The sequence below is a fragment of the Pezoporus occidentalis genome, unplaced genomic scaffold (genome assembly GCF_034315485.1).
Source record: "Pezoporus occidentalis ecotype Australia unplaced genomic scaffold, CSIRO_AGI_Poc_V1 ctg23, whole genome shotgun sequence".
Lineage (NCBI taxonomy): Eukaryota > Metazoa > Chordata > Aves > Psittaciformes > Psittacidae > Pezoporus > Pezoporus occidentalis.
The window spans coordinates 3,169,594-3,195,025 of record NW_026914180.1 but is presented as its reverse complement, the minus strand read 5'-3'; the positions used below and the strand labels follow the sequence as shown (position 1 = coordinate 3,195,025).

Genomic DNA, 25,432 nt, shown 5'->3' with positions numbered 1-25,432 from the left:
GATGGAGTTTAAGGGACTTCCAGAATGACAGGATCATTGAATATCCCAAGGTGAATGTTTGTTCGTTCCATATGACTTATATTTATCCAGGTTATGTGTTTAAAGTTCCATTTAGGCTCATGTTGACAAAGTAGGGATTAATTTCTGGCTGAACTCTTTAAGTAGGATGGGCCCAAGTGTTCATGGCTTTCCTGAGCATGTATGTGCTTGTTAAGTGTGCTTGACTTCCACACTTGTGGCGACACCAGCATCTGAAAGCTTGTAGGCATACCTTTTAGTGTACCTTGGGGTACTTCCTGACCCTATCCTGTGATATTGCTGTGACATTGCTGCTCTTCAGCCTCATTTTAATGCTGGGTATCATGACAGTACTTACTTTATTGGTAAGAGCATGGAGAATTGTGCTGAGAGGACTCAGCTTCATTTGATTTTAAGCTTATTCAGCTTCTGTGCTGGGAGAAGAAAATGAGGTGATAACTAATTCCTCATATATGGGAAGCATGGACTTGCCAGTGGTAGGTAAGGACATCCCAATGCAGGGCGTATTTTAAGTCTTTTGATATAGTTGTGGTTTTGGTACAGGGATGTACAGCTGCCTTCTCCCCTTTTTTCGTAATAGTGACCTCACCCAGATCCAAATGGACAGCTCTATTCATAGCAATTGTTAGAAGAACTTGGCCTGTAGTTTCCTGTACACTTCAAGAGGTATAAACCAGCAATGTCACTGTACAAAGTGATTCTGCTTTCTGCCTGGTCTCTTTCCCACTTATTTTAGCAAACACTTGTCTCGGCTCTCATACTTGTGCCAAGACAACTGTTTGCATTGGGAAACCAGTCTGGACTGGAACTAACCAGAAGGATGGACACCTGAGGTTAGTTGCAACATACATGAATCTGAGATCTAATTGTGAAAGACAGAAAAAATCCAGTGTGGTGTGGATTATTTCATGCAAAGGTGAGGGTTAGCCCCTGAGCAGACTAGTGTCTAGAGAAAGCTGCACTAATGTTCAACTAAAAGCATGATCCAGTGCCAGAGAAGGCATTGGGAATGACACTACCAAGTGGCATAAGGAGCAAGAGCAGGCCCATAGCAATTTATTTTCAATCAAACAAAAGCCGTGAAGTCATTAGTTATTTCTTCAGGAGACTTTGGTAGGTGTGCTAGAGAACACTGAGCATTTCTGCAGTGCCATATGTGCACAAAAAGATTAATTCCCAGGTTAGCAAGACAGGAATTATGATGAGAGAAGTCTGAGTCAGACACAGTGGGGAGAGGCAAATGCCACAGGCTGAAGCAGTGCTTGGACTCCTGCTGAATTTTGAAAAGCGCTAGAATGAGGGACACCTTTTGTTCTTTTAATAAGAGAAGAACAGAGGGTTTGAACAACATGAATTTCAGACACAAAGAAATGGCAAATTATGGCTTCATTCTCTAGCTCCAACTTTCCTGAGGATTTGGAGTACTTTGCAAATATTTAATTACTCTCACCCCAGTGCCCTTGTAAGCGTTGCAGAAAACAAAAGTAAACTGTGCTGTGAGACTGGCAATCCAGCTGTAACTCCAATGCCTTTACTAGCACCTCTAGAGCTATTTTCTTCATTGTAAAAGTAGAAAACTGAGGCTAATATAAACTGATACATTACACAGATGGTTCCAGGACCTGAGTCCTGAAGACTCTCCTCTGACAGCCTAATAACTGTTGCTCCCAACCTCAGAAAGCAGCACAGTCTATAAACACTTGCCTTCTTGCTGTGCAGTCAAGACTCATGCAGTGTTACATTCCCCTGGCGCCAGCCCTGGAGCTTTCATGCATGCCCTGTAAATAGATACCCAAGTGGTCTTTATGTGCATTAATATTCTGTCTCTTGGTTACACAGAGAGAAGATGTACTATGCAGATGAAATCCCCTACAGTGATTTCAGTGGGGTTCTGCAGGCTCGGATCAGACTGTCCTTTTCATTAACTTGGACCTCTAATGACAGATCTGTAGAATGCTTGAGGGTTGCGTTTTTTTCAGTTTCCACAGGGTGTTCCTCTGCTTTACCATGCTGCAGAAATAAGGTACATGGTTAAGGCACTGATTTAGAGCAAGCAAGCCAAGAAAATCTTTGCCTTAATTCCCTCATTTTTTAAATTGGATGAGCATATTGTAAATCATAGGAGAAGAAACAACAACCCCTGCTCTGCCACCCTCCCAAGCATCTGCTTTTGAAAAGCTGACATATAGTACAGTGATTAAGTATGAAATCTGTGTGAAATTAAGCATCAGAACAAGCAAGTAATTACTTCCAAACTTGTCTTTATACGTTGTGCATACAACACTCGCGCTCCCACCTTTTCCCCCTTAGTTTTCCTCTCCTTTTCCTTTGCCTATCAAACTGTAAACCCTTCAGGTTGGTGTCTGTGTTATCTTTTATGTTTGTGAAGCACATTGCTCACAGTCGTTGCGTGCTACCAGAAGCAAAACACAAAGGATGATGACCACAAGGTCAAGGGACAGGACTCTCCCCCTCTAGTCTGCTCTTGTGACACCCCACCTGCAGTCCTGCATTCAGCTCTGTGCCCCCAAACATAAGAAGAACATGGACCTGTCGAAGATGCTCCGAGGGCTGGAGCACCTCTCCTATGGAGACAGGCTGAGAGCGGGGGCTGTCCAGCCTGAAGAAGAGAAGGCTCTGGGGAGACCTTAGAGCAGCTTCCAGTGCCTAAAGGGGCTACAAGAAATCTGGAGACGGACTTTTGACAAGGACAGGTAGGGACAGGGCAAGGGAGAATGGCTTTAAACTGACAGAGGGCAGATTTAGATGAGATCTAAGGAAGAAGTTCTGTCCCTGTGAGGGTGATGAGGCCCTGGCACAGGTTGCCCAGAAAAGCTGTGGCTGCCCCATCCCTGGCAGTGTTCGAGGGCAGGTTGGACAGGGCTTGAAGCAACCCAGTCTAGTGGAAGGTGTCCCTGCCCATGGCAGGGGATCAGAACTGGATGATCTTAAAGGTCCCTTCCAACTATGATGAATATTATGACAACTGTGTTTTGGAGGCTTTGCTGTACAAAACCAGAGAGCGGGTTCCAGGTTATAGCAGCCTCTAGCAGAGGACAGGGTAATACAGAGACAGTGCTGGCCACCCCGTGTCACCAAGGACAGGCTGTTTGCAGCCTTCTGTAATGGCAGGGGAGTGTTTAGCTCAGCATGACTCAAAACAGAAAGAAAGCCCAGGTAGGACAACTGAGGTTAATGTGGAAAGAGCTGTTAAATGTTAGCTTTAGCAGCCAGACGTCTTTGTGAAAGAGAAAACAAAAGTTATTTCATTAAAGCCTCTGAACACCAAGTACTCTATGAAAGTTTAAATGCCAGGTGGTGTATTAGGTAAATAAAGTTGTCCTGCTGTAGGCATTGCTTCTCCCAGCAGCCGGCTGTAACCAGCACATAGTACAAGTACCCATGTGAATCCCTGCCATGTGATGCAGTGCTGTGCCTGCCTAACATGCTGATACGGGGCTGGGAAGCCAGGGGAGACTTTTCTTTCAGCAGTATGTTGATAAGGGCCAACTGTTGCACGTGGCTGATTTGCATGGATTGGCTTACGCTCATCAGTCATCCGGCTCAGATCAGAAAAACTCACAGTTTGCACAGATGTCACATGTCTTTCCCACATGGTTTGAATGGAGTGATTGATTTTCATTTTAGTGACTTTTTAGATTGGTGTCACCTTACCGCACAGTTAGCTTTTGTTACAACCCAGCAGTTACCCCCAGGCAGCACTGCAGAATGTCACATCCCCTTGTTGGCAGTCCTGGGCTTGGGTACAGCAGGAGCCATTGAGAAGGTGCCAGTCTTCAACTCCTCCGCTGTCAGTGGCAGGATTGGATTTAGGAAATGAAAAGCTGGCATTTGCAAGCTTCATGACCCCATGCTCTGTGGGTGACAGATGCATAGGAGGGTAAAGTGTTCTTTGTTCACATGTTGCTTCTCATAGTGGTACATGCCCCAACCTCCTCCTCCTGCTTCTCGTGGTTCTGCAGGATGTTTCCCATGGTGCTGTTATCTGCTGAGAATCACTGTTAGTACTTTACTCCTGTCACTAGTACCTGTGCTGGCAAGGTACACGCTGCCTGTGTTCCTGACAGTGCATGCTGCCCACAGCCATATGGTGTCTCGTAAAGTCCTGATGCCAGTCTCTCAGTATAATTACAATGCTGAGCTAATTACTCATGGCTGACTCAGGCACTTACTCAGTGGCTAGCTCAGCCATTACCAGGACCTCTTCATCTATCCTCTGTCAGGGTGCCAAACAGCAATGGAATGTGCATTTGGCTGTCTCAGAAAATCAAAACCAAGAAAAGCCATTGTTTGCCATCAAGCTCACAGGTGATCTCCATGTCTTTGCTAAGAATTCTTTGCCCATGGCATTCCCGCAAGTATTGCAAGACAAAGGAGAAGGGGTGACAGAAAACTGGGAATTAGAAGTCAGGTTGAATCCTTCTGGCCAGCAAGAACTAGAAAAATCCCTCTGTGAGGGATGCTCTACACCAGGATTTCTGGTCTTTGTCTGCTGTGTTCAGATCCCATGTATCTGTCACTTTAAAAGCAACAAATTCATGATTGTGTACATCTCTGGATCCTATATACTACTCCCTACAGCTTGCCTATAGCCCTGAAAGCCCAAGTTCAGCCCTTGAGAGCCACCTCTTTCCTGGCAACCCCTGGTCAACTCACATACTCTGACAGAAATTTTTCTGCTGAATAAAGGAAAAATGAAAATCTATTGAGAACAGGCAATGCAAAACCCAAGGTGATGAAACTCATCTGATTGTAGAGAATAACTATCAAGAATTAAGTGTGGAAACACAGGCTCACTGAGGAGGTTTCAGTCTCAAAAAGGTGCTGAGCTTGGGAGAGGGAGAAGGTAGGAACCAGCAGCCAGGGTGCATTTGCAGGGGGACCAGAGGAGCTTTCCAGGATTAGGAGCCCATGGCTGGAAGCCCACCTGGTAGTGCAGCGGTAATGCCAGCTTTCGTAACATATCCAAGTGCATTTAACAAATATAAGATAACCAGTGTACAATTCTGGGCAAGGTGGAAGATCCTCTTTCTAATCAGCAGGGCAGGAGGAATCTGCAGTAAAGCCCATAGAATATGGCACTGGGGAAGCGTTTCTCCTGATAAGCTTTTCCTCATAAAGGGGCCTCCAGAGCTTCAGAAAGATGAACAATCCTCAAACTTCACAAGTTAAACTCTTCAGCTCTTGATTTTCTCAGTTTTACAAGGAAAAGTTGTTACATTGCAGATTCCACAGGCAACAAGCGGTGCGCAGGCATGCAAATAGACCACAAGCAGGGTAGAACAGGCTGAATCCTGGAAACTGATCAGCTTTGTCTTTAGTTTTACAGAGTGAAATAGCTTCTGAAGGAAAAGTTGGAGCTTACATGTTCAGATATTTCTGTGTCTGAGATCACTTAAGGAACGGTTTCCTTTACTGTGTTTGAACTAATATAAAGAAATTAGATTTTTACTGCAAAAATGTATGTTTCCCTGCGAAACTTTTCAGATAGCACATGATATTTTAATGACTTAACAGGTGTATTTTTCTCTTCCTTTGATTAATAAAATATGGGACAGATGTTTATGGAAACAAGTAAGCTTCCCGCTGAATGGTGTACCAGCTACGTGAGAAGTGTGGAGTTGTTTCAATGGGATTGAAACAAATGTGCTTACTGAAGCAGCTGGGATAGATGCTGCTCAGTTGGATTCAGGGAGCCTGGGGGGAGGATTGGAAGGCCTGGCCATTATATGGGTGATGCACTGGTGATCACAGACATGGCCAACAGTAAAATCTATAGTTCTTGTGTGGTGTGTAAGCTCAAAATTCTAGGTATGGCAGGAAATTTCCTGAGCAGTATCTATCCCATTTTTCTGTAAAATAACTCAAGATTACTTTTCAGGCTTAATTTTATTTCTTTTTTATTTTAACTAAAAGGTGTTTTACAACACTTAGTGTCAGTATCACCAGTACTATTAGAATAGAAACAGCCAGCAGTCATTTACCTGCTTCTGGGTCCGTTAAGTGGCATTAAACTTAATTTCACCTAATTTGCATCAGTTTGCTTCTGTGTCAAAATGAACATGGTATTGTGTCTGGAGAGTGAATCAGCCTAATGAACAGATGACTCGGCTCCAATTCCCTTGTGCTGCTAACTACTTAAAATTCAGCAGCCACAGCCTGCTGCCTTCTCTGTTTCACTGCTGGCCAAAGAATGGAAATGAAAGGACAGGGCTGTCCTGGGAAGAAATCAAAGAAAAAGTGTCACATGGAGACATTGCAAACAGAAAATCCTTTTGTGTTTTTCTGAGAAGTTTCATTCTAAATGGTAAATTAATAAATATATATATATGAACTTGGACAGCTATTTTAGCAACAGCTTTATATGTTCACAAAGGCATTACCTGTTTGATCAAGTACAAGGCAAGAGATCACAGAAGTGTGATTCCCAGGAAGACATGAATCATAGAGTAATAGAATCATAGAATGGTTTGGGTTGGAAGGGACCTTTAAGCTCACTCAGTTCAAGCCCCCTGCCACAGGCAGGGACACCTTCCGCTAGGCCAGGTTGCTCCAAGTCCTGTCCAACCTGGCCTTGAACACTGCCAGTGATGGGGCAGCCACAGCTTTGGGGAAGCTGTGCCAGTGCCTCATCACCCTCACAGTGAAGAAATTCTTCCTAATATCTAATCTAAATCTACCCTCCTCTGAAGTGATTTATTTTTCATGGCCAGGAACTCTTCATAGTGCTAACAACTTCATCTTAAATGCACAAATACAAAAGTCAAGTCTGAGAGCAGCCTGCTGTCTATATCCCTTGGGCCCTTAAGGAGGGAGTGTGGCTCTATTACAAACCACCCAAGGCCAGCTGTTTGTACAGAAGCATTATCACATCTGTGGGCAGGTGGTTCCAAATGTTCGCAGGGGCAGGGACTATTTCTCTTTCTGGAAAAGGGTGGATATAAAACGGAGGCTCTGGCAAGAATCACTGGGCTGTGAGCATCCTTCCTCACAGAAAGCACCAGATGCATCCTGCCAGGTCAGGCGTAAAATGTAGGTGACAGAACTAATTGTGGGTGTCACCAGGGAATGTCAGAGGGCAGCCACTCTTCTTCCCTTGGGAGGATGGGAATGACAACGCAGTGCTTTATCCTTTCCTGTTACTTATTAGTAGAAGGCTGGTTTGGATCAGAATGCCCAAGTTTGTGAGTGGAGAACTTAATGCCATGCAAACTAAGAGCTTTGTTTAAAAGAAATAGTTGCAAATACCTAGAGAAACATGTGAAGGTAGCAACATTATTTTTGTATGTTTGTGACCAGCTATATGCCAGATAGTACTGACTGCAAAAGGCTGAAGGGGGTCTGCTGTTATGGCAGTACTTTCTCGGGCCGCTTTCCTCCAGCACGCAATATCCAGCTAGATCCCAGCTGCAGTTGCTCTGGCACAGAGCTGAGCGCTGCACCATCACCACATGCACTGTTACAGAGAGAAGGCAACTGGAGATAGCCTCATTTTGCTCAAAACTGAGGCTTGTGCTAGTTAGTTCTGTTAGGATCTCACATACATGTTCTGAGTAAAGTTATACTCTAACATGAAAGTTGATTCTTTACATTAATGCAATTTTTCACTATTCATATATTGTTGTAAATTTTCTTATCCAAATGCATATTCAGTTATGCAAGTGTTGGTACTTATGATTCATCAACACGGAGACCACAAAGTTATCTTCTTTTTTTGCTCTTGTTTTGTCCCCAGAAAGGAAATATCAGGATGAATCAGAACAAAACAAAACTCTTCGACTGTTTTAAAATTGGATAGGGACAAAACAATAGAAAATGTGACAAAACCTTGTGTTGGCCAGTGACATAACTAGATATTTTCTCTCTTTTTTTTTTTTTTTGTCTAAAATGCTTTGTATGTGTTATGGAAAAAGGAAGAGCTATTTAGTTTCTTAAATATTACATTTCATTATGCATTTCATGGTCTGATGAAAGAAACATCAGCATAAGAGATAATTACTTGCCATAGCACCTCATCTTGTTACCAGAACCAGTAGAGTTTGCAGTCCGTCTCAAAGATTGTTTCTTCTCCACAATCCTATGTATGTACTGAGTTTCTTCAACTTCATTATAGAAGACTCTAGAACTGTAGGCTAATTCACTGCTTAATTATTTTATGCATACTTTCTCCAAAATGAACTGTTTTCAGCCATGGGATCTAGCTCTATCTTGACTCTGCAATGGACTTCTGTAGAAGAACGGAACAGCTACTGCACATACATACAACTATATTTACACCAATGCTGCCTGTTTAAACAGCAGTCCAATAGATTAAAGTTAAAACAAATTTCTGTTACTCCTAAACTGATTAAAGTTAAAACAAATTTCTGTTACTCCTAAACTGATTTGGTCTGGGTATGTAGTATTTTCATTTGTTTTTGAGGCAGGCTTTTATAAAATCCTCTGTAGGGGTTACGATGTTGATCTGTATCACAGCAGCCAAAGCTTTAGTTTTAATAATCATAAAGATATTTAACATTTCCTACAGGATTATTTCTTCAGTCTCAGTATTGTATGAATATAAATAACATAGCTACCACAATAGTGCTATGAGGTGAGCTTTTAAATACTAAAGATTGCAAAGCCTAATTACATAATTTAATCAAATAACCTCCAAATAATTGCAATTTTCCCTCCACCTCTGAGAGGAAACTGAGTCACAGAAAAACTGAATCTCAGATGCATTGGGGTATGCCTCAGGGTGAGTACTTTATGTCTTAAGTGCCTAGTTGAAACAGACAATTCTAAGACTCAGAGAGCTCCCTGTAAAGTTGCCATAGTCACAGACACTCTCAGCCATAAAAACTGACGCCAAGCATCCAAGGCTGGCATCCAAGAGGAGATTCACCATCAGTGAATGTTCTTATAAAATGGGAACCATACTGTCTGTCCTGGCTGTGCTGTGACACAACTACAGTGAGGTGGCAATAGTTTTCCTAGGTGTAAGGAATGTGTGTCAAAGGAGACCAAGAAACTAACATATTTTGTGTCCTACTGATGTCCTCTACACTTGGCAGGACAGCCTTGTTAGGATGGTGAACATGTGGTTTACTTATGTCTGGTAACAGCTCTTTTGCCAGAGCTTGTTGATACTGGAAATGTTTTTGTAGACTTGCTGAATACATTAGTGCACAATGAGCACATCCAGCAGCAAGACTTTTAGATCTAATGGTATTTTTCTCCCTTTTAGTGGTTTTACCTTTGCATCGATTACAGCTACCATCCACCTCCAAACCCAATCTGAGTGCTCAGGAAACATTTGTACATCCATAAAAACACAGAAGATAAGAGCATCTTCCCCAAGATTGTTTATCTAAATTTGTCTGTAAGCAAAAACTGAACAGGCAAGTGAGATGTCCTTTTTATCATTCAGGGTGTGGAACATTCTCCAATGCCACTGAAATCACCAGAAATTGAGGACATTCAAAACACCAGGGTTATTCTTCTTGCCTCACCCTGTGGAACATCCCATTAGCCAGCATTTTATCTGCCTACAACACCCAGTCTCCACTGCATCTGTAGTTATTGCTGCTTGACTGGCAGAGCTGCTGGTCTCTCTATGAAATGAAATGGAAGTCCTTGGAGGCAGATGCAGTTTTGGAAAAGGACCAAAGAGAGGGTGTGAGTAAGGGGTCCTTTTTGATTTCAGCAAAGCTAAAGTTTTTCAGTGAGAGTTAAGATTTTCTTTGAAAGAAAGAAATACATTACACTGCACCACTAAAACCACTACAAATAAGCCACAATAGAGCCTAATGATTTCACAGGATTCTTGCTGAGTGATTCTATTCTCTTAAAGTTAAGTCTCTTCATATGTAAAAGCCATCAAGAATCATAGAACGGTTTAGGTTGGAAGGGACCTTAAGATCATCTAGTTCCAACCTGTCTGCCACAGGCAGGGACACCTTCCACTAGACCAGGTTGTTTCCAGTCAAGAATGGCAGCTAAAGAACAGTTACCTGAATTCCTTGTTAATGCATTTTATCATAAGATATTGTAACTCTTCCCCAGATATGTCAGGAGAAATAGTTTTGTCAGGTCCTTCCATGTGTTGTTGGACTTCTTCTGAGTCTAGCATCTTACTTACTACTGAGTTTTAGTCTTACTTTCCAACAATACAAAGTTTTCTTTGAAAATGCTGTCTGCAAGGTCAAATGTGACACTGAGAGGTAACGGGTATAAAGTGAGTTGTACTAATGCACTTTACTCTGGGTTAAAAGGCAGAACCGGCGGAGGCTGCATATGCACCAATGCAAAGCTTTCGCATGGGAAAAAAATCTCTGGTGCAAAAAACTGATGGAGCCTTGAAAGCTCACAGTGAGAACATGAGCTAGACTTAGCGTGAAAATGCATTATCCTGGTCTCACACACTTGTTTGAATATCTTGGGATTTTATGCTTATTAAATGCTTTCTTCTCTGCTCCCTTTCAATGAACTTGAGTCCCCTCTGGACTAACTGATCATCTGCACAAATCTCTGGAAGTAGAAGTGAACCAAGTGCAGAGATCATATAGCCCACTCTAAAATATGTAGCTCTGTTCAGCCTCCTGGCTTCAATGCATCTAAGTCTGTCCTCATTTATGCTGGCATAAGGGAATCATCCTTTGTTTGCTGATGTACATATTGATATAACAAGAAATATATATGTCGTAACGTGAATTTTCAAACTGTTTGTGGATGACTGCTGGTTTTTAAATGGGTCCTAAATATGACTTACATGATCTGTTTGATCACAATGCAGAACTGCTGTAAGAACATAACCAAAAATACAGCTGGGGTAGATGCACATGTCAAATAAAACCAGAATGCTCACAAGGGAAATAATCTGCTGCTGAGATTGATTTTTAGCAAAAGATATGAATAATCTTTCTCCTTAAAGGCTGCTGAAAACAATTCTACCTTGTATAAAGGCATTGCCAAGAACCATACAGAGAGCAGACTGAGCTTTATGGGAAATACGTCCTGTTTCTTTTTGCCTCTGCTCCTAATTTTATTCTAACTGATGGCTGAGATACTGTTAAAATAATGAAAAATAAGAAAAAGCAACTATTAAAACTCTTGAGATAAAGGTAATCCTGAGACTCACAGGAGTATTAAAATCATAACAATAAAGTAATATCAGTGTTGAGGATCAGTTTAGAAATAAGCAATCAGACAGGAGGTTAATACATGATCCTCCAGCACTCTCATCTCACCACTATGCCTCCCTGTAAATGAATCAGACAGTTCAACCAATTGAATGATTAAGAGTTTTACCAGCAAGGCAGAGCAATTCCCTCTGAGGAACAGGGAGCTGAGATACGTACTTTCAGCCTGGGGAAATGTGATAAAAACATACAGGTTCACTGTAAAGCTGCGATTTCTGTCTGCTTTTCTTCTGAACTGATCTTTCATCATTATTCTTGTTGACAGCCTCTGGCCTCTCCTCTTCTCCATCTACCCCAACACAAGTGACCAAGCAGCCCACATTTCCTCTTGAATCCTATAAGCATGAGCCTGAGAGACTAGAAACACGGATTCATTGTTCTTCACCTCCGGACACAGGGCAGAGATTTTCTTTGCCTCCATCTCAAAATGCAGCCAAGCCTCCAATCATGACACCAGCTCCTTGTGCTACCTCAAAACCAGTAAGTAAAGTGTGTGTCCAGTTTTCCACTAGGAAATGTACACGGTTGTGTGTTAACTGTTTCTTGTATTACAACCAATGGGCTAGAGTGTGTGGGTCCATACTGTGGAACAGAACGAGAACAACGTCACAGGCTTTTCCTCCAGATTCCCAGTGTTCAGTGCACAAGGCACCAGGAATTCAAAGGTGGTAGCTCCCCTCATGATTTACCCAAATAGCAACCCATTTTTGCACTATTCTCAAGTGAGTTTTGCAGTGGCTGCATATCCCAGTATACACAGCTGCTTTAAAGGATAAAATTTTATTTAGGATTGTCTTTTATCTCCCTCAGGAAGAGCTGATGAGAGAGCTAGCAGCCAAGGAGAGCATATAGAAAAGAAATTCACACTATGAGCTGCAGGAGTTCTGAGTTCCTGCTGCCTCTGGAGTCTGAGATGACTGGGACAGCTGGTGACTAATGGCACTAGTGGCTATCACACCTCCTGCTCCAACTGAGAAAGTAGGGGAAGAAGGGTAGCACTACCAGGGTATTTATCCAGCCTCCTGGGAATTCCTGGGAATGCATGAACTCAGCAGTTCCTGGGAACACATGAATTTCAGCCACTGATATGCTCCACTGCAACACCTGTGCTGCATGCCATTGTGCCTTCTCCCCTTTCCTTAGCCAGCCTGAGCCTCAGAGGCATCACTCTTCTTTTCTTTGCTCCTCTGCCTTTTGCCCCTCTCTTTTTTGAGTGAATTCTTTCGCATTAAGTATATCTTTCCATTCCCCTGCCTCATGGAGCTAGCAGTCTGTGAGCTGTCACTGGAGTTAACTACCCTGCATCTGTCTTTCCCAGATTTCCTTCATTTTTTTTTCCCTCAGAATAAAAAATCTTTGACATCTGCTATACCTATAAACCTAGAGCTACAGAGGACATAAAGGTTCATGAAGTCTGCTTCCCTGTTGAACAACTACAAGTTCTGTTTTGTTCCAGTTCTTAGTAATTTATTTAAAAGCAGGAAGTTTCCTCCCTCTTGCTGTTCCAGGATCTGAATACGCTAACACAGCAATTCCAAAATCATTTTGCTTTTGTGGTAGGAACCTCCACAACAGCAGCCACTGCAGCAGCCACTGTTATGCTGAAAGTCTTTAGGTACTGGATCAGTGTTCATATACTACTTTCAAGTCACTCACATGCATCCAGTAAAACACATACCCTATTTTGGGGATGTCTTTTGTAACAGTTAGGAAGTCTCTGATTTTCAATCCAATTTTTTTCATGGACAGGTTATGACCATTTGCTCTTATAATTAATAGCCATTTTCACTCATTGTTTGTTACATCCTGCTGTACCTGTAGCCAACCTCTGTTTCTCTAGATTAAGCAAACCAAACTCTCCTACAAAATACAGACTTTGTGTTGTGCTTCTACGCAAAAGTAAATAGTTAAAGTAGTAAATAAAATAAATCCTACCTTTATAGTTAGGGAACTCCAGCAGTAACATTCCTTACTGTCTTTCCATGTCAGTAGTAGACTTGGAATACATAAATTACGAAATTCAAGGGCATGTAGGATAAAAATAGCTTTGATAGGTTTCAGTCAATCAGTCGTATTATTTGCATCTGAATGTGTTTATCTGTGTTACAAAGCTACAGAGGAGTCTTTTGTACCTGTTACAATAGAAATGGGGAAACAACATAATCTTAGCACATTCCTCTGACCAAAAGACTGAAAAGTTTGTTTTGTTTTGAATTATTTGCTGATTTGGACAATGTGAAGTTGAGTAAAAGATGCCAGAATAAAGAAAGAGAATTCTCAGCAAGTACTTATGAACTGTTGTGGTTGTATGTACAAGAGGGAGTATGGATGGAAACTCAGTATGCTGGACTCAATTATCTCCTGTTCAGAAGTTACAGAAATACAAATGTGGTGTACCACCTGAGTATCTGTGCTTGGTACTCTCTGGTAACAGTGAGTGTGCAGGACTGCCAGTGAATCATTAGGTTTTTTGGTTTGCTTGGGAACAGATGTTGGCAGCTGGTCTGTGAGGAACAAGGCCCTGGATGTTTAATTTGCAGCAGAGATCAGAGAGGTCTGCCATGCTCTTCTAGTAGGAGAAGATGTTACAGAGGAGAAAGGCTGAGTTTCTGCAGAAGGGCAAGAATCTGAAGCTGATGGGTGTACACTCAGGACGGTTGTGCCTTTTGATCCCTGTTATTTACATTGCATCCCATTACAAATATAACAGCAGTAGACCAACATTCTTGATTCAAGTACTGTATTTCAAACATCTCATTTATTCTGAGCTGTGTGTTAGTAAATACATGTTTTCACAATGCACATGCCACAAGCAAATCTGTAAAAAGGCAAACTCAATTCCTTGTTTACTTAGATCACCATTTCTTGGCATGACAATTCCAATTATTTTAAAAACACACAATAAATTATATGATAAATGGTTTCATCGTGGCCATGCCATAAGATGATCAGTTTAATGACAGGGAAGCTTCCACGTATATCTGAAATAAGAAATTGGCTCTTACCTACAGGGCTCTTTCAACTTAAATCTCATTTATTTATTACATTGTTTAACTAGTGATGATAACATGTAAGATCCCAGAATTATTATAAATGATTCATGATTCTATATGTATTGCGGTAGCAAAGAGGAACCCCTGGACCCAGACTCAGAATTATTATTGGAAAAAAAACAACCCACAGAACAGCAGATAAATATAGGAAGGTGAAGGACTTGGAATTTATCTTAGCCCATTTTTATCATTAACTGCATTTGAAGCTGCCTGCGTACTTGTTCTTTATGTCTGACACTGTGCCACAGAATGGTTAAATCTGTTTAGTAAGAGGACAGAATAAAAATGTTTATTTCCAGCAGATGTAATAAGAACTTTTCATGTTTTAGCAGCACTTAGAACAGTGTGTATCTTGATGTGATTCTGAAGCCTCAGATTCTGGCACGGGCAATAAAATGGAGAAGACAGTTCCTGTCAGAGGGAGATCCTCCTTCAGTGAGTCTTACCTCAACACAGTATACAAAGCTAAGCAATTACCCTCATGCTAAATGGATGTCTGTGATAATCACCAAGGTCTGGATTTATTCCACCTAACTTTAGAAACCTATCTGAGCTGCTTAAGTTGAGAGTATAGTAGCTCTAGTTGTCTGTATCTCACAGAGAGGCATTTGCAGGGGATGAATCAGATCTTCAGTGGGCTGAATAGCCTTTTGCACCAGTCATAAAGAGAGTGACTCTGTGTGTTGCGTTTTTAACTGAGGCACCTCTGTTAGGGTCCAAAAGCTAGGTGTGATGAGGCTGTGACATAGCATTGCAGAAGTTCTAACAGGCTTTCTTCTGAGTGTGTAGGTGTTCCTAGTGGTTGAGTTAGAAGGTTATAATGAGAAATTCAGCTGATAAGAGATCAAAAGATACCACAAGATTACTCTGCACCCCATTAAATGTAGAAGGAGCAATTTGATTTTTCACCATACAGTTCATGACTCTGTACTTTGGCCTTCTGTTGTTTGGTCTGTGTAACCTTCAGGCAGTAAGTGGTAAATGATAACTCTTCTCTATTGTGACATTACTAACCATGACAGGAATGTAGAGAGGTTGCAAATTCAGTAACCAATGTTTGCCCCGTTTCTGCTTTGCCCATATTATAAAGTGGAATGTAGTATGTTGAGCTTAATGTGGTTGTGTCCTTTTCATTTCATCCTTTCTTCTTCCACTAATGCATCAGACACAGTAAAAATTGCAGTATTCCCTGTCTCCTGCAAGCACAAGCATTTTTGTGGTACCTCATTTCCTGATCCTCATGTGTTTCCCCTTTCCTGGCTTGAGAAGAGTCCAGACCAGAGAAAGAAGATGCAAGCTCCAAATTGAAGAGTTGCCTTTGAGTTCTCATTTGGTGAAAAACTAGGCTGGAGCTTCCTCTGCTCAGAAGAAGTGACAAAGGCACAGCATGCTTACAAATGGCCCTTTCCCTATGATTGTGTAGTTAACCGCTGTTCTCTAAACAACTTCTGAGCCAAGGAATTTCCCAGAACATTCTTAAAAAGAAGGCATCTCAGCCAGAAGTTAGTCTGAGACTTACTTTAAGCTTCTGTGAGCAAGTCCTGTTAAAACTGCAGATATAGCACACCGGAGGGACTGAAATAATCCAGTCTGTTTTCATTTCACAAAGTCTTTGCTGCTCCAGCATATGGAAGAGGAGAGATGTAACATACAGCAGGGACTCTATTCTAGTCCTAGACACAGAGAGGGAAACAAGATTGTTTCTGTAGTTACCTGCTTGTTAAACAGTAGCACTTCCCTGCAAGGCTTTTCATGCTGTTTCTTAGCCAAAACGTAGTAAACTCAAAAAACCAGGGCTGTTAACTTGTTCAGCGTGAAAGGCTATTACGTCACACCCTGCTGCTGGCAAGGAGCCTGGGAACCAGGATATGTGCAGCAGCTCCTTCAGTTTGGCTTTCTCCAAAAAGCCATGCCGCCTATCAGAGCTCTGTAATCTAGCTGACTGATTAAAGAGATTTAAATCTGATGAAGAGAACAGAAAAGTGTACTTTGATTCCAGTGTTGTCTTAAAAAAAAAAAAAAAGACGAATAAAAGGCTGGGGAAAAAAGGAATCAAAATCTTGTACATCTGCAAATGTACAAGAAATCCCTACTTCAGCATTCCTGTAGTTTTAAGGCAGTGTATCAGAGTGCCAAGACATTACTGTGATACAAGTTTGATTTACACCACAGTAAACTGATCACAGAAATTAGAGCCAGAAAGGCTGTCATTTACCAGTGAAGAAAGCACTTTGCAGTTTTGTGTGCAGGCTACTTTTAAGTGCCTTAAGACCAGCACTCCATTTGGGAGATGACTGTGTTCTCTAATAAATCCTATAGTCTGTAACAAGCTGTAAATTGTTTAAACATTTCTCCCGACTGGAACTGTTGCTGTCCATATGAAACTGTATTTAATTTAAAATGGTATACATTTGTCCAACTGTTGGCATGTAACTAATGAGTTGCAAACCAAGAAAAGGAATAACTTTTTGATGAACTACGTAACAGTTGCATACAATATTAGTGTGAAAATGTTTTGAGCCAACCTGGTGTGATTTCAGTCTCCCTGGACACAGCATCACAGTAGCTCCACTGAATTGAATATAGGCTCACAGGAGAATTATTTCATATGGTTGGAAAGCCCACAGTGAGAGTCAGTGGGACATAAAAAATAAATAAACCAGTAAACTCACTTGGAACTGAACATTACAAAAATAGAAAGCTTCAGGTATACCACAATACTTTTTAATTACAGCTCCCATTTTATTAATATTCTGTTTTCCTGCTTCACCTTCTCCCTATTAGTCATCTCTTTAGTCATCTTTTGTATCACATTTGATATTTCCCTTACCTTGTAGTATTTAAAATACGCAATGAACATCTTACTATCCATTTTCTACCGCTTAATTTGCTTCCTTAAAAGCTACTTATTTGGTATAGAAGAAAAAAAGCCCAGTCACAACCTCTTGAAAGACTGGTTTCCTAATGTATTTGTATTATGGTTGCAGTGTTCAGATTCATGGCAATCAATCTTAGGATGCAGAGAAATTATATTCCATAAAGATTATTTTTTCTGCCCTAAGGAAATGTATGTCTGTGCCAGTTTGTGGCTTTTTCTGCAGCCATAGAGATAATTTAACCAACTATCTATGGATTCACTCAGTGGAGAATTTATTTTAATGGCATAAAGTCCTACAATTTCTGTTCTTCCTAGGCCTACATCAAAAGGAGAAAGGCTAGCTGGAAAGGATGAATATCCAGAATGCTGAGTCGAATCATTTCCCAGCTGCTTTGACAGCTCTCATAAGACTCTAAGTAGCTACGGCAATTAAAATTAGAGCATCTCTGAGTCTTTTTTAAGATACACATTGGTACCAAAATCATGACCCCAGCATCCTGAAGACAGAGTTAGTGGCTTAAAGCTAAATTACTTTTATCACTGTAAGTCCTGCACTATGCACGGTATAAAAAGGCTAAACTTAAGGATCTGGCCTCGTGTCTATATAAGTAGGTAACTTTTGAATAAACAACATGAGGTAAGATGGTGCTTTAAGATTGACAGTTTGATTTTACTCACTGATTTCTTGTGGCACAGTTTATATCTGAATTTTAGACTCGTTAATTTAGTATGTACCCTGTTATTTTGCTAGAAGATTGGAACTTCTCTTAAGAGTAAGCTGTGTTAGCAATTATAAGCCTGACACATGCCCTCTGATATAATGTAAAGCTGCAGCTTAATATACGATCTCTGACAGTTTCTTACCAGCTGTATCTGGGCAATTTTGGAACACAAAGCACTAGGGATTATAGACCAAAGTCTTTCCCTGAGAATGGAGGACAGAATCACAGTTTTGAACCTGTTCTGTTGCACCATGCCTGCTTATGTATTGGACTAGAGGGAAAACACAGTTAAGACTGAGCCAAAAATGCCTATGGAAGGGAACCCTGTGAATTCCTCACCACCCTCACCTCTCTTAGCCCCATTTTGTCTATATTTTATTTTTAGATAAACTGTCTTTTATGGCCAACAGAGCTTTAGAGAATGTAAAAAGTCGGCTGATACCAAAAGGAAATGGACTACAAAAAGTAGTGATATTTCTTTTTCACCTGTTCACAACATTCCTCAGTCCCTTCCTCTAGCTGGACAAATTAAACTGGTGAAGTTGGGAGAAATAAAGGGGACATTACACTTCTGTACGACTTCTTTCAATCATCTTTCATATTTTATAGTGTCACTACCTGCTTATACGTGAGGAGAGAGCAATACAGCTCTTTAAAAATACAGCTTATGTCTGTGGTTTTCAATTCTGAGATTAAAATCAAGTGAGTTTGGCCATTTGAAAGTCAGCTGCTTAGGCTGCTGACTCAGAAGGGGACTAGATACCATCTTGGCAACAGCTTGGAAAAATGTTTCCATTGTGCTGGTGAAATGAATGCAAAATATTTATTCTTTGAGCTTGCTCACAACAGCACTCTCAGCTGGAACTGAGGGTGGGGCCATGTGGAAGACATCTGTAGGAAGACAATAATGATTTGTGCAGTGCCCAAGGTACGCATAATCTTATTTCGTGATTAACAAAGGGCAAGGCTCCTACTATATGGGGCTTACAAGCTGAAGTGTAAACCCGTGAAGTAATCAACAAAGAATAAAAGAGAAAAGGTAACAGAGGCAGGTCAGCAAAAGGGGAGGGGGCAGAATTCAAGAGGGGATGTTTTTAATTTAGTCTTTTTTCAAGTTTAGGGTACAGTAAATTGCCAGTGATAAGGTTAAAAGCTTAGACTTCTGAAATACTTCTCTGTCAAACTTTCTCACTTACAACTGCACAAGCCAGGGCATTTGTGTTATTATTTCTGTTACTTCCTTGTACCTCAGAACAAAAAGGAACTAATTGCTATTTTGTGGTATATGAGCACACATGATTCAAGCAGAAAAATAAACATGATTCTTGCCCTGAGGACCTTATTGTCCAAGAGCCTGATCTAGCAAAACAGGCTAGGCAAATTCTGAAACTGTAAGAATGTATTGGCTTAAACAGGATTGTTCCTAAGCACTATTTCCAGTCTATGCTTGCAGAATAGATTTTAAGTGTAGCCATAACATAGCTAGCAATGACAGAAGGCATTGAAGGAAGGTAACCTGAAGGTTACAGCACTGAGTTTAGTTGACATTGCTATGTATTTATGTTGCTGAATCTCAAGTCCCGTTTTGTTTTGGTTAATGTCATTGTGATGATGGCCTTGATCCAAGAAAGCACTTAAATGTGTGGTTAATTTTAAGTATATTGGTAGTCCTGTTGGAGTCAACAGTACTAGAGCACTTAAAGCTATGTGCATGCCAAGACACTTTGCTGAGTATGGGTCTTCTTTTAAAACAGAAATTACTAGCTCAAGTACTGAAGATGAGGAAGAAAGATGAACAGACAGAGGGTGGAAAAGGGAGTTGGGGAAAACAATAAAGGTTCAGAAAAGAAAGTGAGGGAAAGAGTTTGGGAATCAGAAAAGAAGAGAGCTCCAGGCGACAATGGAAAATTGATAATCACCAAGTGGCAGGGAGAGCAGCAGCTGCAAGACTGCTATCTGCCTGCTGTTGTGTGTTTGGCCTTTCAAGCTTTGGGTGTTGGGATTGTATTTACTTGGAAACATTAGTGGTTTGGAAACAGCTATTGATGAAGACATGGCTTATGAAAGAAGACCACAGATTCCTCTCCTACCCCTTTTCCTTAAGTATGCTTGTAATGGCCGCACAAGATTGCATCCCAACAGACCTGTTGCACACAGGGACAGGAGGCTGCCAAAGCTGATTTCTTAGGGAGTACTGTAAGGAATAGTTTCCACAAAAAGTGCACAACTTTTTTTCCTGGAATATGTCTTCCTTAAAAAGACAGCAAGATGCCATCAAGCATGGCTATCGTACCAAAGGACATAATGCAAACTGGTCACCAAGTAGTTTCTTCCATCATCCAAGATTTTACATGTACAAAGGTTACATTTTGAAGAAAAAGATGCTCTCCTCAACCTTCTTTCTTTTTCTCATGCCCTCTAGCATTTGGCTGCTGCTGTTTTAGAGAAGAAATCTTGGAATTCAGAGTGTTTCAGCTGCAGAATCATTAAGTAGAAAAAAAGTTTAAAAAGGAGAAAAATATAGTGCGAGTAGCTTTGGAGATCAGGGAGAGCTGGCTGCAACCATCTGCCCTATCAGAGATCACTTGTGCAACTCTAAATCACTTGGTCTCCCAGTGCCTTGGTTTGCTGTTTATGAAAAAATAGGGTTAAACTACTCTAGGTCAAAGAGATGTTCTGATGATAGATACATTAAAAGGTTCTACATAACCCAGGTAGTTTTTGAACAGCAGCTGCAAGTGGCTTAAGATAAGTTAAGCATAGACAGCATGTGTTGTGTTTAAAGTTTGTAGCAACAGGCTTTTACACTGCAGAATGTAATTGTGTGTAGGGAGCTATGACATTTTCAGACAACATCAAGATTTACATAGAAGATCACTGTAAAGTAGGCTGCTCTTCTGAGCCCTAGGGAAGCATGTCAAGAAATAATTTCAGCTTTTGGCAGACAGTTAACTACAATCCCCAAGTTTACCCACTTATAAACCCAGTGTTTGCCATATCCACGCTATAAGCATCCACTGTCCATGAATACACTTTTATACATCCATCTCCACAACCTCTGCAGTAAATTCAGAATGGTAGCAGGCTTGCTGGAAGTGTATCCCTGGCCCTTAGCATGGAACTAATCTAAATTTTGTTCAGTTCTAGTTCCTGGAATACAGGGAAAAGCCTTACCAGTATTTCCATGTCCTTTTATGATATTGTTTGTATCCATAAAACATTTAGCTCAGACACCTGATATGCTTCTTGCTTAGCACAGTCCTTGGTTCAGTCATTCCAGACAGTGTCAAACCACAGAACCAGTAGAGTGGACTATCTGGTTTCACCTGTAGTGTACCTGAAATGATGGAGGGATATAGTTAGGAGGCTGTCAGAAGTGAAAACATGCATGCCAGAAGGAAGATATCCATTGAATGTTGCTCTCACTGCAGATTTTTGTGTATAACAGTAAAAAAGAAGCAGTACACAAAAATTAGGTCTGAAGTGATCAGGAGTAGATCTGGAAGTAATTCAGGAAGAGGGTTATGTTCCTCAAGCTGTGCAAATTCAGTGCCATCTCAAAACCAGCTTTTTGTCAAAAATCAATTTATTGGAGATTACAGGTCAGTTGTAGGCTCTGTGTTGAGGGAAGTTTATTAATATATTGGTTTGTCTATATAGTAATAGCAGCTACTCTGAGATAACAGAATTCACAAGCTTTAGTGGGGCCACTGATGGCATTTCAGCTGTGGGGTGGGTATGAAACCTAGTGCAAACACACAAGCCCCAAGTGCTATGAGGAAGTGCTTCTTTGATGTTTAAAGTCCTCCAAGAACTGCTCTGAAAAATACTTCATCATCTTTGCCTGCCTCTTTGAGATAGCCTTCTAATTCTCCTTCTGGAGTCCTATTGAGTATTGAGAACCTTAGTCATGATAAGCTCTGCAGAAAATGATCACCTATAACACAGATCATTTGCTCCATGTTTATCCTTCAGTTACCCAATTCTTAGTGCAGCTTGTGCCACGATGTGAGTTATTTGTTCAGTCTAGGTCTATGCAAAGCTCTTTAAGAAGTTTTGTTGAGATTATGGGTGATTCAGCTCTGAGCTGAAGGTTGTCTCTATTTTTCAGTAAACCACCCCTGTAACTTTGACCTGCATCATCCTGCTAATGTCTGGGCTCAACAGATCTGCTTCCACCCTTTAAAAACTGCTGATGATCATGAAAAGTACATTTCAACGGTAGCTACTAATAGGTTACTAGAATTTCACAAAGCTTACTCAAGCCTGAAGTGCAGTATCAATTAACTTCAGGCTTTGTTAGGGAAAAGGTGTTTCATTTTAAGTTCAAAAAGTATCGACATCGAAAGCTGGTGTAATTAAGTTTGCACAGTGAAGTTACTATCCATGACTGAGGCTTTGAAATATAACACTAAGATGAAGAAAGGGAAATGATGTATAGTAAATGTGTTTATTTAAATCAGATTTGGCTCTGAGTATTTTTAAAAATGTATTGTTCTCAGTGGCCTCTGTTCTGCAGATTACTCATCAGTACTCTGGCCTCAATCCAGCTGAAGTAAGTAAGTGCATAACTTTAACACAAATAATCCATAGCCAATGGTAGTGAATCAAGACCCAAGTAAATGTGGGGCTCACACTTTCTCTTCTTTTCTATTAAGTTAGTGGATGTTTACCTGGTTTTACCATTCGTATTATCTTGATCTGTTCTTTGGTTTTTTTTTTTAATGTACAATTGTCACAACAGAATATCTACTGTAACCATGCTTATTACCTGATTACTACAGCTCTCTCCAGCAATAATTTCCCCTTGCCCATAACTGTGCCCCTCAGTGTGGTAAGAGGTAGGTCCTATTTCAAAGAGACTCAAGCATATGTGTGAAAACAGCTAAAGTGTATCTTTTCAAGTATATACAATAACAAACAGTTAAGACAAGAACACTTTAAAACTGGAAAAAGATAAAAAATAAGTGGCATCCCTGTATTTGCAGAATCAGGTAACACACTTGTAACATCAGTATTCTTAACAAACCCAGGTTAGTTCCTCACAAGTACTTAACTTTTTTGAACTTTGTGTTCAAAAGGACAGAATTTAAATGTTGGACTGTTTGATTAATAGCATGTCACACTGATAATGGATGATTTGGACTCCACCTATATTCTACACAAGTAATCTGAGGAATTATTATTGGCCACAAAGACTTATGTAGGGAATGTCTTTGATATCCATGACTCAAAACTCTGCCTTATCTGAGTTGCAGAGTGATATGGGATCAGACACACAGCTAGAGATTACAGGTTATGTAAACAAATCCTGCCTCTTCTCCACTTCTGTCTTGACTTCTCTGTAAGAATTTAGCTGGGGATCTAAACATTCCTTGGTATTTTCCTTTGAAGTTTATTTTTTAGAAATGCTTGACTCTTCTGTCACAATTCTATTTTTTTATTTTCCCAAAGGGAAGTGCTACAGGAGGCTGTGTAAGACAGGTTCTCTGATCCTGGTGTTAGATCAAAGGAAGATCTGTAACTCTATCCTGTTTCTCAATAAATCAGTTAATTGGGATTAACTGGGATTAAATTGCAAATTCATTTCCATACAAAAATATTTCTGAAGGGCTCTCCACTAAAAATGTGAAATCACTCTGCACATTCAGTTCACGCATCTTCAGGGTAAACAGATTTCAACACTCAGTACCCTAACTGCAGTGAAGATGTAGCAGTTACATTATCTTTCCTAGTGCTAAATGCGCTCCTATATTCCTCTCTCTCTTTTTTTTTTTTCAAAAAGGATTTGGCTAAATTTGATAGTTGCTCCATTTCTGTTATCCATTTAATCTACTAAAGATCCCCAACTGCGACTGCTCATCACTAATAATTAACTCTGTAAAGTAATTAATATAATATGGGCTTTATAATGTATTTTTATAATATAAATTAGTATAATATGTTAATATAATTAATATAATATGTTATGTTTATCATGCAGGGAGGATACCAGCAGTGGAAGGCTAGTTCCTAGTTATAAGATATAAAAGCAATATGTAGTTGTTCTATATTCCATGTTGAAAGACTCCTGCTTAGGACCCCTGGGCGAGTCATATTCTGATTATACTGGGATGAAGAAAAAAAATGCTTTAAATGCACAGTTCTTACCAAAAGGCAAACTCTATCTGAGCTGTTTTAAAACAAAATTGTTAGAGCCATTATCAGCCTCACCGTACAGTCCTAGAAATACACATAGAATATATAAACTTGCTCCATCGCTTCCTAGCTGTTGCAGGATAGTTCACAGAATCATAGAATGGTTGGAGTTGGAAGGGACCTAGAAAATCATTCCAACCCCCCTGCCATGGGTAGGGACACCTTCCACTAGATCAGGTTGCTCCAAGCACCGTCCAACCTGCCCTTGAACACTGCCAGGTATGGGGCAGCCACAGCTTCTCTGGACAACCTGTGCCAGGGCCTCACCACCCTCACAGTAAGGAATTTCTTCTTAATATCTAATCTAAATCTACCCCTTTCAGTTTAAAACCATTCCCCCTTGTCCTGTCACTACATAGTTGTGTCTCTAATTTCAGCCTTGCAGACTAGGGACAGAGCACCAAGTGACTCCAGTAAGGATCCAGTGGAAAACACATGACGCCAGTACAGCGTACATTGCCAATGCCAGCGTTTATTACTGGATTTGATTACTGTGTTCTAAACGAATTGTAATCTCTGACTTGTCACTACCTTCCTTTATATATGCTACACACTGACATGATTATAGCATTTAGTATTTCAAAGGCCTTTTAAGATGAGCAAATTTTATTGCATTCCTTCCAGTACAGGAAGAAAAATTAGAATCCAGTGTTTTGTATGAGGCATCCCCTTTACTAGTTTGGTTGGTGCTGGAACAGAGGTTTCTTAGAATAAATTCTTAGCAACTACAATTCCTGCATAGGTGCTGTGTTCACTATGAGTTTTTCAAGGTAAGAAGGACTTTATATCAGAACCAGGCCCAGAGCTCTTCACTGGGACTGCCCATGGTCTGTCACCACCTGATGGGCTCACAGATGCCTCACTACAGCCAGCCTTTGCACCATGCAGTTAGCATTCTTAAAAGCAGAAAGGATCCAAGATAGGATCTTATCTCAGCCTCATGGATTCTAATGTTCTCAGTGGTCGTAAACACTGATATCAGTTATCACACTCTAGCAGAAAACAAGTAGGTGTTTAATTTTCAGTTTAACCAGGAGATGAAACCTTTTATTCCTGATAATTTCCATCTTTTTCCACTTCATGAACCAGACTAAATTAAACCAAAACTAAGCAGTAAGTGTTTAAAATTAATTCTGCACAAACAGATTGCAACAGAATAAGCATATCTATGACATACACTTGGAAAAAATCTAAGTTGTTCATTGACAGCTCATCAGAAGAGCTGTTAACTACTGAGTTGCAGAGAACTGTAATTGTAGGAAGGAGCACTAGCAAATGGTGGGAAAATTACCATTTCTAGTTTACTTTTGCATTCAAAATGGGTTTGCCTTGATTTGC

At 40.6% G+C, this 25,432-nt stretch overlaps 1 protein-coding gene and 1 long non-coding RNA gene across 11 annotated transcripts in view; one reads left to right on the top strand and one right to left on the bottom strand.

Moving 5' to 3' along the window:
- PRKAG2 (protein kinase AMP-activated non-catalytic subunit gamma 2) overlaps nt 1-25,432 on the top strand; it is a 246,664-nt gene that overhangs the window by 159,941 nt on the left and 61,291 nt on the right. For all 10 annotated transcript variants that reach the window (XM_062621415.1, XM_062621417.1, XM_062621420.1 and 7 more), the window contains one exon: nt 11,509-11,723. In XM_062621415.1, coding sequence (XP_062477399.1) covers nt 11,509-11,723 — 215 coding nt within the window. The remainder of the gene's footprint in view (nt 1-11,508; nt 11,724-25,432) is intronic.
- Nucleotides 1,479-25,432, bottom strand: part of LOC134165064 (uncharacterized) — a 30,299-nt gene continuing 6,345 nt past the window's right edge. Inside the window, exons 2-3 of the long non-coding RNA XR_009965353.1 lie at nt 21,071-21,233; nt 1,479-1,817 (exon numbers count right to left, since the gene is read on the bottom strand). This is a non-coding gene — a long non-coding RNA (uncharacterized LOC134165064). The remainder of the gene's footprint in view (nt 1,818-21,070; nt 21,234-25,432) is intronic.